The 13,528-nt window shown below is 38.2% G+C and overlaps 1 protein-coding gene across 1 annotated transcript in view; it reads right to left on the reverse strand.

Annotated features, from left to right (window-relative positions):
* Positions 1 to 13,528, reverse strand: part of USH2A (usherin) — a 617,249-nt gene that overhangs the window by 476,806 nt on the left and 126,915 nt on the right. Inside the window, exon 14 of the mRNA XM_040985311.1 lies at positions 3,048 to 3,211. Within this exon, the coding sequence (XP_040841245.1) occupies positions 3,048 to 3,211 (164 nt within the window). The remainder of the gene's footprint in view (positions 1 to 3,047; positions 3,212 to 13,528) is intronic.

The raw sequence follows: 13,528 nt of genomic DNA on the forward strand, positions 1-13,528 counted from the left end.
AGAATGATTGAACTTCTGAACTATCAATTATACTTAAGTAAAGCTGCTAACAAAATGAAAAAGGTGCAGACTTTGCTAAATACATATAAAGTAACAAATGCAGATAAAACACTAACAAAAGCCAAAGCAAAACATGTAAGTTAGGAAACTTTGGGGAGAGAAATACATATGAGCACTGAATGGCTCTTCTCCATTTACATATGTAGAATTTGAGCAAAATTCATAGAAGTTTAAGGTAATTGGGAATGTCATTCATGATAAAAACATATGGAAAACAAAATCAATGAACAGTTGTTTATTTTGTCTCATCAATCAAGAAAAAAATTACTATATAAAATTAATATTGATATGTAAGAAGTGAAATTACCCCAAGGCAACACTCTTTAACAATGTGTCTAAATACTTTATTTGAATTTTAACATCCTGCACTTTTATAAACTACATCCTAGGATTCTGACTCAAACTTTAGACACCAGCCTCCAGTCCTTTTGCCCTTCCTATCCCAAAAGAAAAACCCAAAATTACTGCTTCTTTGGAGAAGTAGAAAATAGAGTAAACAGGTTTAATTCTACATTTCCCAAACCTTGTAAAAGTGACCAGGAAGCTTTTTCCTTTTCAAGGCAAAGAAGGCAGCCCAAGGCTGTTCACAGCTTCTGTAGTTCACCCTGCTTCAGTGGCATCACTTATATCTGAAGGCAATGGTTCCAGCTTGCCATTACCAGAAGAACAAAAGGCAAGTGGCTAAAGTCCTCGCCTTGCAAGCGCTGGAATCCCATATTGGCACCGGTTCTAATCCTGGCAGCCCTGGTTCCAATCCAGCTCCTTGCTTGTGGCCTGGGAAAGCAGTTGAGCATAGCCCAAGGACTTGGGACCCTGTATCCACATGGGAGACCTGGAAGAAGTTCCTGGCTCCTGGCTTCAGACTGGCACAGTTCTGGCCATTGTGGCTGCTAGGGGAGGGAATCAACGGATGGAAGATTTTCCTCTCTGTCTCTCCTCCTCTCGGTAAATCTGACTTTCCAATAAAAAATAATAAATCTTTAAAAAAAAAAATCAGCTCCTTCCTGGCCCACCTCTACTGCCAGCACTCATCACTTTTGCTATGATTCAACCTCCTTAAAGCAAGAAAACAAGTTAAGTTTTTGTTTTGTTTTGTTTGCTTTTTTAATGAATTATTTTTGCTGATGCTCAGTCTCATTTTACACAGTACTTTGCAGGCTTTTCTTAAACACAAAGCTGAAAAAAAGCACACTAAAAACCACCAGTAGTTGAAAGGATGGGCTCACTATTTTAAGAGAATAAAAATAATGAAGGACAATTAGGGAAGTGAAAATATTTAGAATTATGACAAGCAAAACACGTGAAAAGGCCAAAAACATGTTATGTTTCAAGAAAGAGAAAAATATAAACAAATACATATCTACCATTACTAAGAAATATAGCTTATATTTCCAGTAACCACATAGTCCAGTTTTTGCTGAGACATATCCCATAGACTGAGTCCCTGATGCAAGAATAGATAACAAAATTAAAGCAAGAACCAATATTTTCAGACAAAATTGATGGCATTACCACACAGAAATCACTGAGATTAGCTATTAGTTATATGAAGATGCCATGATTAAGTTATAACCTATAACCCACCTCCAAAGGGGATATATTAGAAGTTTGCAAGCACAGAAATCAATGATTATAGAGCTAATTTCTACAACTTGACAATGATTTTGGTGTCTACCAAATGTTCATGTAGTAAAAGACGTGGTCCTCAGGGTGATGCTGTCAGGCATCGGGGGAACCTTTAGAAAGTCCTTAGTCCATTATGGGTTCATCCTCAGAATGTAACTCATGACAATGCTAGTATAAAAGCCCAAATTTGCACCTAACACCTACCTACCTACCTGCCTTTTCTTTTTCTTTTTCTTTTTCTTTTTCTTTTCTTTTCTTTTCTTTTCTTTTCTTTTCTTTCCTTTTCTTTCCTTTTCTTTCCTTTTCTTTCTCTCTCTCCCTTCCCTCCCTCCTTCCTTCCTTCCTTCTCCACTTTCCAGTTCACCACATGCACTTTCCCCCTCCTCAGATGCCACATGCCATCGGTAACAAGCATTTCTGCAGAACCAAAGCTTTAACTGTCTTCTTTGGACTTTAAACTGTTAAGATGCTGAACTAAATAAAACTCTTATCCATACATCCTCTATCTCAGGTCTCAGTCTTTTGGCATGATAATGAAAAACGAACACATCAATTAGTAACAAATATTAAGTGCTCAAAGAAACCGCAGATTTGGATTTTAAAATATACTTACACAGAGGGGGAATTATAATTCTTCCCCCAGAAAAGCATAAACAGTTCCAGATTTACTTCCACAAAAACCCAAAGGGACTAATGACATGAGACATTTCAAAGAAACATCACGGGTACAAAATCTGAGCATGTCTTCTTAGTTATTACCCATTCTCTGGTTTCTTGTACCTCAAACTCTATCACAGACCCTGGAAGTCCAACAATCCATTGTTCCTCTCTCTCCCTCTATCGCTTCTCCTGAGTTCTGGATTCAGAACTGATCTAGGCTAGACACTGCCAATGGCCACCTGGAAACTGAGCCAGCAAATGAGAGATCAATTTCTCTCCTTCTTTATTTCTGTAACTATCAAGATAAACAAATCACTTAAAGAGATTTTAAAAATAAATCTTAAATTACTTATAGAAATTTCAGAGTAAATATCTTTGTGTGGGAGATTGGCCATACATTCCCATTCATTTATTCCTATTCTGGTTTTAGCAGGGACAAGTGGAACTGCCATGTTCTCACTATTGATTCCATTCCAACAAATATCTATACATTTCATGCTGTAAATATAATCATTTCATCAAATACAATTATTTGACCATGCTCAGGGCACCAATTTAGTATAATTTTATTAATTCTCCCTTGACTTCTACACATTCTAGCTTGGTGGCATGTCTGGTGCGATCTTGACGGAGAAAGAAAATGCAACACTGTCCCTTGTGCTGTTGCATCACACACCAGCAGCAGGTCAAAGTTCACTTACTTTTGCTGCATCCCAGCAGATTGTCGGCATCCAAGTGGCTTGCGCTGGGAACGCAAGCATCACACTTTGAGCCAGTGACAAATTGTTTACAGAAACACTGGCCTGTGACCAAGTGACAGGTTTCATTCAAGGCTCCTGAGAGATGACAATTACAGGGCTGACATCTGAAAACAAGACAAATAAACCATTAAAGAGAATGGCATTTTGATGAATAATTAATAGTATAAGAAGATACACCTATCACCAATTTTATGCAGTAAGATAGCATGCTTTAGCCAACATGTTGAAAAGAATGCTGGAGCCAAACAATAAACAAAACATACCTCTATTGAAATGCTGTATTTAATAACAAACTTCTTTTTGTAAACTAAAAATAGAGCATTCTTAGGATTTATGATATGTTACTGATACAAATATAATGCAATATAATGTTGTAATTTAAACACATAGGGTCCAATGTTGTCTGTAAAAACGAAAGTATTGGCATTTTATGAACAAAAACAAAATCTGCTTCCTGACACTGAATAAGTCACTTATCCAAGGCCGATGACATGGATTATGATAAGCAATTTTGGTCCCTAGAAGTGTGGGAGATGAACTAGAAGCAAGTATAAACAATTGGTCATCTTTACGCAGGGGCTTACCCTGAGCTACATTTAAAATGACATGAAATGAACCCACCTGTATGTCCTAATAAAGATGCTGGTGGGTAGAGTTCCTTCCCCTCATGGCAGCTTTCACAGTGTGCTCTCTGGTGTAAGCACTCAACACCCTGAAAAAGGCTGATAAAAGCTGAGGCTGCCAAAGAAGCTGCAAATTTGTTTTATGGACTAATAACCCCTTGGGAATAAGTAAAGCCCAATTTTTCTGTGTGAACCAACTTACTGTAGTTTGCCCTTTTATGATCAAAATAAAAGGACATTGTCTCTAATGAACAACTGGATACAACCCTTTACATATATCGCATCATAATTTTATGACAAATAGAAGCTGTGTTTAGTCTAAGAATTTGAAAAATACGATGCATTGAAATTAAAAGGAAATCAGTGAAAGAATGAAATACTTGATATGCTCTTAATTTCTCATATGCTAAAATTTCCAGTCTATTGTTTGCAGGCCTTTAATGAAATACTAATGATCATAAATAATAAGTGGAAAGCTTTGTCCAATGCCTGTGTGTGTGTACACACATATACATAGCACCGAATCATTCCTCTGGAATAACAGTCTCTTGAACAGTTCAGATTTTATTACCATTCACTCATGAGAAAATCAAACTTACTTTCCATGTAGTACATTTAGAGTAATAATTTCCACTGTCTAACATAATTCCTTTTCTTGATGTAGTTCTATTTTATTCCAACCACTGCACCCATAACTCCAAGTCAGTTATGCCAATATCTATGGGATACTAAGTTCCAACTCCAAATGGAATAAATAAATCACCTCTTAGGAAAGCAAGAAATGCTGTAATTAAATGTGTTTATTCCCGGTTTTGTAGCGTCTCATCCCAGCCGCTGTTACATTCAACTTATTTGACTTGTTCTAATTGACTTCAATAACAGAGAATTTTCCCTAGATAAAACTCATCAGAGGAGACTCTTCTGAATACCATGCCTTGCTTCCAGTGCCAAGGACTCTGGGGATACTTTTGTAATTAAAGTTTAAGCAAAATGACTCCTGTAAATTTCTCAGCTGCTCAAATATAATGTTAAACATTTTCAAGAGTTCTTTAGCCAATAAGATACAAGTCTGATGTCATTGTCTAAGTTATACCTCCTCTAGAGTACCTCCCAAATGAAATGTATTTCACTTTTATTAAAAGAAAATTATACATAATAAAGGAAAAGACACTTTAAGCTTAGGAAGAGAAACACCAAACTGAGATGAATTGTGTTATTGATTTTACCAGGATAAATGGTTTTTGTAATATTAATATAAAGAATCCTTTATTACACTGACTCTCCTGCTGCAGTCAGAGCTTCTTCCGCAATCTGTTTAAAATCTCCATTTTTCATCCTTATGGGAAAACCTTGCTTGCTAAATGGATTTCATAAAGAGTAATCTGTCAAGATGTATATAGATAAACAATTTGTGATGTTTATTGACCAGTTCATTACGGTAAACAAAAGAGGAGCAAAGCATTGCTAGTCTCTGCCAGTACTCTACTATTAGAGCTTGTTTGGGCTCCTGTGGGGGAGCTCACTATATACTAGACAGAATGGAAGAGAAGTTAATTGGCCTCTGTCCCTTAAATCACAAATCTCATCTCTTTTCCTTTCCTGGGAGTTTCTGATTGTATGCAAAAGAGTTATTCCAATGATTACCATTGCAGAAAGAAAACCATCAATGAAAGAGTGTGTTTTAATAATGCATGCATTGCTAGAAACATGCTTATTTGAGGGAAGGCTCTCCTAGGAGGTCCTGGGATACATTCTAGAAATTAGATGCCTTTATTAAGATTTCTCTTTGCACACACTCTTTGCACACACTCTTCTGTCTAGGGTCTCAGTTCGCAGGTAGCATCCAATTGATTCTGACATCAATAACATTCACTGAGCGGCACTTGTATTCCTGGACTGGAGTGAACATCAAGTACATAAAGAAAAGTAACTTGCAATTGTCCCTGTCTTCAAGAGTCGCACAAACTAATGTGAAGGAATCATGGAAAAAGCATTAATGACAACATTGCATATAGCTGCTTTAGTGGATCAGGTAAGGGACAATTACTTTGTCTGGTGGCACAGCTATTTTGGCTGAATTTTAAGAGATGAATAGGAATGGCCCAAGCAATTGAGAGAGAGAGACACACAGAGAGAGACAGAGAGAGAGAAAGTGAATGTGTGAAACTGTAAGCCATTCAGAATTGGAGGATTTAAATTCACAATAAGGAATGGCAATAGATAAAGGTAGGAGGATAGGCAAAGGTAAAAACAAATAGCTAAGTTAGAATGAACGTAAGACATAATGCAAAGTAGGGCAGCATGGACTTCAGAAACCATCAATCAAGTTGTAGATGGGATGGAATGGCAAATGGAAAAGAGAAGGCAAGAAGGGCATGTAGTTGCTCTTGTTCCTAGTTTGCAGAAAATAAATTCTAGAGAAAATAGTCAACACAGATCAAAGGATGAGGACAACTCAAATTTCTCAGGGATTTTATACGAGGATTATTTGTAAATAAAATATATAGATGTTTAAATGAACATTGGAGAAATTAGACAGAGTTTTCTTTCATTGCTCCCTAATGCAAAAGCTGCTGCACAATAAAAGTTCAACAGATATTGCTGAATACATAAAATGATCATAAATAGAATACTAGCAAAGGTGCAGACGATGGGATAGAATAGCAAAGAGAAATGCGACAAAGCTGTGGATCCGAACTCTTTTCTACCGGCTTAACTCTGCCCTCCCACCAACCTCACCCTGGAAGAATGGCTAGCTTTTCCTCAAGGGCTGGACTCTGAAGACTCAAGAATAGAATTCTCAGTTCAGCCCCTCAGCCAGGATTTGGTGAGGTCTGGAGTGCCCTCTAGAGGGTTATCGGTTTTCCCCTGGTGAAGAGTTCGTTTCATCTTTATAGTGAAGTTTTGGGCTAGCTACATTTCTTAGTTTTCCTTTTATCACAACATCTGAGCCTCTCATAATCGGAATCAGAAGTACAGGAGAGGGATTCGGAGCATGGGCCTCCAGCCTGTGCAAGCTGACAGCCATCCCCACATGGTGGCATACTGTGGAGGAAACAAACCTGGCTTGTCTCAACTGGAAAGTTTAACCCAAGAATTCTTTCCAACCATGACAATGTTCTTTCCTGTCTTCAAAAAGGAGCAATTTGTGCAGAATTGCAATAGGATGTTTTTATCTTACAGTTCAAATTTAGCTCCTCTGATCCTTATTTCCTTAAAACAAATTTGAGATACTCATTCATCTTGGATTAATGTTTTGAAAACTCAATCCATTTAAAAAGATAAAATTTGCATGACTGACTCCTCACAACTCAGTTACTTTTAGGACTACACAAAAGTAGCTGGTGTCACTGATTATAAAACTGTCTCAAAGTTGGTGGACACTACATTGAGAACGAAAGTTTATACCTTTACTTAAAATGTATTCTGTTTACTCCAAAGACAGAGTGGCCTGGGAGGAGAAAGGAGAGAACACACACACACACACACACATACAAACATGCAAACACACACACACACTGAAACTAGGACAGCTGGGGACTTTAACCGGTGCTCTGTTACAAGATGGCAGTGTTGCACACAGGGGCTTAACCTACTGTGCCATAACACCGGATGCTATCCCTTTTATTTATTTATTTACTTATTTTAATTTCTCTTTCACAGTTATCTTGCATTTACCCTGCATGATACTACTTTGCTTGCTATGAAGAAGTTCACGGAAAATGTATACTATAAAGAACTATGCATAGATCTCAAGATTTTATGCACCAAGATAAACTTTTCATTCTTCATAAGCTTTTGAAAGTTTCTTCTTATTTCAGATTTTTTTTTCTGTAGGTTATATGATCTCTGTTGTAACTTAACTGTACTCCTTTAGCAGCTATAAACATTATGAGAGGAATGAAAATTATTGTGCTCCAGTGAAACACCGGTTACATAAATAGGTAGCAAGCAAGATGTAGCCCTAAGACCAGAGAGCACATGGTATGAATCTGAATAGGTGATTTGAGAATCATCAGCATATATGGAGGGGTTGAAATAGTGGAAAAGATAAATACATTTTAAAGGGAATTTTTGAAGTAGTCAGCAGTAAAGCAGATAAAAAGCAAATCAGAAGAGCAAGATCTTTGGTGGCCCAAGAAAGAGATGACTTTACAAAATGGGAGGACAGTCAAATAACTGGAAGATTGCAACCACAAAGGGTCACATGGCATGATATGAATAAATTTTCCTTTTGTAATTCATTGACCTACTAACCCCCCATTCTTTACAGGCTAATTCACCCAACATTCACCTGAATGTTGAATTAGTTGATCACTTGGCATCTCTTAGCTTTTTTTATGTCAGAGAAAGTCCTACCTTTTTGGGGGGCAGGGTTACAAATACAGATTCTATAACAAGTCTCTGTGTTAATCAAGTCAATACTGCAATCACTATTAAAGAAAAGACTTCTCCTTTTTCCTTGCTTGAATATGATAAAAAGCAGCAGTCCTAAAACCAAAGCAAGTTGCTTGGGCAATCTATCACCAACTTCTTCTCTCTCGTGTAGGCTGCAAGAAGCTAAACTCAAAGCAGTCAGCTATCTCTGGCCTTGAATATATACACAGCCAACTTTCATCATTTCTTTATTCTTTCTTCCACAGATGCATCTATATTTCAACTGTTTGCTTACTAAATTTAATTATTTCTATTTATTTTAAAGGAAGGAGAGAGGTAGGGAGCTAGGGAAAAGGAGATACAGAGAGAGAATTGGAGAAGAATTGGAGAGGAAGAGAAGGAAAGAGAGAGAGAAAAGGGGAGAGGGGGAGAGAGGAGGATGAAGCAAGGGAAGGAGGAAGAGAGAAAAGTAGAAAGGCACGGAAGGAATGAAACCCTGGTTAAAATTCCAATAACCAGAACTGAGCAAAGCCATATCCAAGAGCCTGGAACTCAGCCTAGTATCCCATATGGGTTGCAAGAACCTGAAGGATTTGAGCCATCATCTACTGCTTCCTACAGTGTGCATTAGCAGGAATGTGGATAGGAAGCACAGTGGGATTTGATCCCAGATGCTGTGATACAGAATGACATCATCCAGCTCTTGCTGTGAACTCTGAGAGTACCACAGAATACTCTTTGAACACATCTGTGCAAACCTGGCCAGACTGTCGCTTCTTTAGATGCTGCAAGCCTAAGACAAAAGACATTGATGTGCTGGCCCTCCAACTGAAGGAGACACGTGTTACCCTTCATGGAAGTTACTAAGACCTTCTCATTGGCCTTACGCAGAGAAAATCACAGATTCCCTCCCTTTCTTCTTCTGGAAAAAACACTGGTCTCTAGGTATGTCGATACTTAACCTACTTTTATCAATCATAGCACGTTGTACAGCTTGTCCTTGATCTGGTTGGAAGTCTCAAGGATCATCCAGTTAGTTGTTGGCTTTCAGCACGTTGCCAAGTACTACCAGGTTAGACACCAAGTTAGGAGGCTGAAGAATGAATGGGAAGGAAAGAAAATGAAGAATCGAAAGAAAAACATGTGTTCTTTTTAAATGCTAGTAAATGAAGAAAGGAATTAGATAATAACCTCAAGCGCACTTAGAACAGGACAAGGTCAAGGCAGGTGGTTTTTATGTGGTTGCCTTGGAGTTTACTTGTAGATTACTAGGGTTCAGGCAGTGAAGAGACAGAGTTACATTTAAATAAAGTATTTGATGAAAAATAATTGAAGGGAAGATGAAGAAGGAGGAATGACGGAGGTGAATAGGAAACAGGATGTGAGAAGCAAGAGAAAGGCAAGTGAGGATCACCTCAAGAAGAGGTAACAGAGTCCAGTGTGACCGGGATCACATATGGGCACCAGTTTATGTCTCAGCCACTCTACTTCCCATCCAGCTCCCTGCTTGTGACCTGGGAAAGCAGTACAGGACGGCCCAAAGCTTTGGGACTCTGCACCCATGTGGGAGATCCAGAATAAGCTCCTGGCTTTGAATTGGCTCAGCTCTGGACATTGTGGCCACTTGAGGCAGTAAACCAGAGGACAGTGTATATTTCTGACTCTCCTTCTCTCTATATATCTATCTTTCCTATAAAAACTTTAAGTAATAAAAAAGAAGAGGCAACAGGCAAGTTTGAAGAGGAAATTTGCAGATTGCTAAGACTAGAATAGAAATACAGAATAAAAATAAAGAATGGTGACATTTTAGACAACCTGTAAGTAGAAAATAGTATGGAAATATTATGTCTGGTTCTCTCTGTTTTGTCTGTAAAACAAAGAGCTATAGCATTGGCCACAGTAGTGAACTGTAATGAAAAGAGTGACAATGAGTTCAGAGAAGCATACAGTGAAGTGATGAGAAATACAGCCGTAGCAGTCCTTCCAGGTATCACAGGCAAATGTCTTTCAGTTCTCATTGGCTCAGGGCATGAACAGGGCCACCACTGCAGGTGTGAATCCCTGCTTGTTACAGAAAAGGGAGAGTTCATGGCACTCACTGGAATCGAAGGAGTCTGAATAAAAATGGATTCATCCTGCTGTAGGAGTGGAAGACAGTGAAGTTATGGAGGGGACTGACAGAACTTTACTTGCTAGGAATCCTGGACTAGACATGAAATCAAGGAGGTTTTAGGGATTAGAGAATTAGGAATTTTTGATATGTGCATAAGGCGAGATTAGAAAGAATTGAAAAGTAGAGAAATTATAAGTGATCATAAAATCCAGGGTGCATGAATGGAAATTGGTTTCTGGAGTGGCAATTAAATGAACAAAGGTCTAAAGCACTGCATTAGCTGTGTCAAAGTAGTTAAGGAAATTAGTAGGAGTTAGGGAGGAGAGGGAAAAAATATCACAGCTAAGACACTGTACTCAAAGAATTAAAACTTGAAATCTAAATATGAGAATCATAAAGAAGAAAAGCCTTAACATTTCAAGGACAATGTATAATTTTTTAAAAAGTAGTTCGCTCCTGCTCCTCCTAGTCCAATCAGTAGAATGTGAACTTGCCAGCATGTAAGGAGATCCAGTTTATTTACATAAAACCAGTCAAGAATCTTTTCACTGAGTCCGGATGTTTCCTTCTTAAGAAACCTACCCAGTGTTTCACATTTTATTTTTCTATCTGTCCTACACACAAACCTGACATTATCACTTTTATTGGATTTAATTCTGTTTTCTTGATTTTAATCTCTCACCTTCCAACAATACAGTTTATGTCTACAATGTTGGCTCTTTCTATTACTCATCCATTTAAATATTTCAGTCTACATTTTGACCTAGAGAATCTAATTTCAAAACCAACCAGGCTGGAGTCTGCTTTCACTATAAGTATATGAAGAAGAAAAAGATACTATACTGAGTGATCTGAGATAGTAAGACATCATTTGAACGGGGCTGGAGGGAGGGGATTGGTGATAAGCCTGGAAAGAACAAGGGGTTCATTAGGACAAAAAAAAATGAGTAAGAGCCTGTCACTAAACCCTATTGGCGGGTAGTAAAGAAAGACATTTGGTTGGGGACAGCTGTGTTTCTCTTAGAAAGTGTGATCAGAACTATGAAAATGATGAGGAACTTACTGCCAGAAGTTTCTAGGGGTGTAATAAATAGTCCCCAATGGAAAACTTACAGAATTTGCTTTCCATTAAGGATGTGTACAAGAAGTAAAACTGGCAGGAGCCACTCTCATGGCTGAGCAGCTAAAGCCACAGCCTGTGACCCCAGCATCCTCTGTGAGCACCTATTTATGCCCCAGCTGCTTCACTTCAAATCCAGCTCCCTGATAAAGGCAGCAAAAAATGGCCGAAGGTTTGGCTCCCAGCCTTTTAAAGGGGAGACCCTGGGTGAAGCTATGAGTTTTGGCTTTACTTACCCTTGGCCATTGTGGCCATCTGGGCAGTGAACCAGCAGGTGCAAGATTTCACTCTTTCAATCTTTGTAGCTCTGAATTAGACTTTCAAAATAAATAATTATATAAATGGGCCCAGCACGATGGCCTAGCAGCTAAAGTCCTCGCATTGAACTCGCCAGGATCCCAAAAGGACGCTGCTTCTAATCCCGGCAGCTCCACTTCCCAGCCAGCTCCCTGCTTGTGGCCTGGGAAAGCAGATGAAGATGGCCCAATGCCTTGGAATCCTGTACCTATGTGGGAGACCTGGAGGATGTTCCTGGCTCCTGGCTTTGGATCGGCACAGCACCAGCCATTACGATCACTTGGGGAGTGAATCATTGGATGGAAGATCTTCCTCTCTGTCTCTCCTCCTCTCTGTATATCTGACTTTTTAATAAAAATAAATAAAATTTTAAAATAATCATATCTTTATTAAAATTGCAGTATTTGAATTAGCTGGCTATTATTACACTGAAAACTGACAGTTTGTATTATTTATGATTTGTTATATTATGTGCATCTAGACTGAATCAAAGGGTGGAAAAGAGCATTAATGCTCTTAGACTATCAAAAAATATGCCTGGGATAATAAAAATGAAACATCAGCTTGTTTACTATTTACATTAACTAGCATATTTATATATATATGTACATACATAATGAGAACAATTTTTTTTCAAATTTTAAACATTTTTCTGTTTTTCTAACCAAATCGAATCTTCAAGAAAAAGTCAAAACGAATTCATTTGAGTTCATATTCAATAATTACATTCTACTGGAGGTGTTAATGAGTTTATCAGCCGAAATGCAAGCAATAGATGGTGCTGTGTTTAAAAGAGCTCAGAGAACTTCAGCCCTGAGAATTAGGCAATAATACTAATAACACACACACACCATCTCCAAACGGGATGTGCCTGTCTCTATGATGTTTCTTCTGAGTTCAATATGTAACTAGCTGCTTAGAAGTAGGAACAACAAAAATTCACGGGTTTAGTGTGAAAGGCATTCAGCACATCTTCAAAAATAAAACAAGGAATACAATACATGAGTAAATACAAATGCCCAAAATACATAAAATATAAGACACAGAACGTGGGCCAGCCTTGGGACATGGTGTGTAAAGCCTGGCCTGCAGCATGGTCAGCCCTCATGGGCAGAAGTCCAAGTCCCAGCTGCTCTGCTTTCAGACCAGTTCCCTCCTAACGACATGGCATAGCAGTAGAAGATGACCCAAATGTTTAGGAGCCTGACATCCAGAGGGAGACCCACATGAAGTGGCCCGTAACCTTGGCCTGGCCAGTGCTGACCTTTGTGGTCAAGTGGGGAGTAAATTAGTACACGGATGATCTCTCTCCCTCCTTCTCTTTGTAATTCTCACTTTCAAAATAAATAACTCTTTTAAGATATGAAATGAAAAATTGTTATTCAAAGAATGAAAGTTAAATGGCCTAAAGACACACAAAAGATGCTCAAAATCATGAGCCATTGGGGAAATGCTAAGAGAAGCCAAAGGAATTTTTATCTCACCTCAGTTAGAATGTATATCATCCAGAAAAAGGAAAAAAAAAGTTAATGAGAATGTGGGGATAAAAGTATCCTACCACATTCTGGTAGAAACGTAAACCAGTACAAAAAATATGGAGATTCTCCACACACTTGAAAAATAGACAAATAGCTCCACCAAATGACCCATCCATCCCACTCCTGAAAATCTACCTAATCCAAATGATATCAAATGATATCATCATATGAAACAGTAGTCTATACCCTCACATTTATTGCATCTCAATTCACAATAAGCCAAAACATGGAATCAACCCAGATGTGTATCAGCTGATAGCTGGGTAAGGGAAATGTATACAGGGAATTATGGAATATTATTCAGCTACAAAAAAAACACAATGAAATCCTATCTTTTTCAGAAAATGGATGCA

The sequence above is a fragment of the Ochotona curzoniae genome, unplaced genomic scaffold (assembly GCF_017591425.1).
Source record: "Ochotona curzoniae isolate NIBS_2020 unplaced genomic scaffold, NIBS_Ocur_1.0 contig_430, whole genome shotgun sequence".
In the NCBI taxonomy this organism is placed as follows: domain Eukaryota; kingdom Metazoa; phylum Chordata; class Mammalia; order Lagomorpha; family Ochotonidae; genus Ochotona; species Ochotona curzoniae.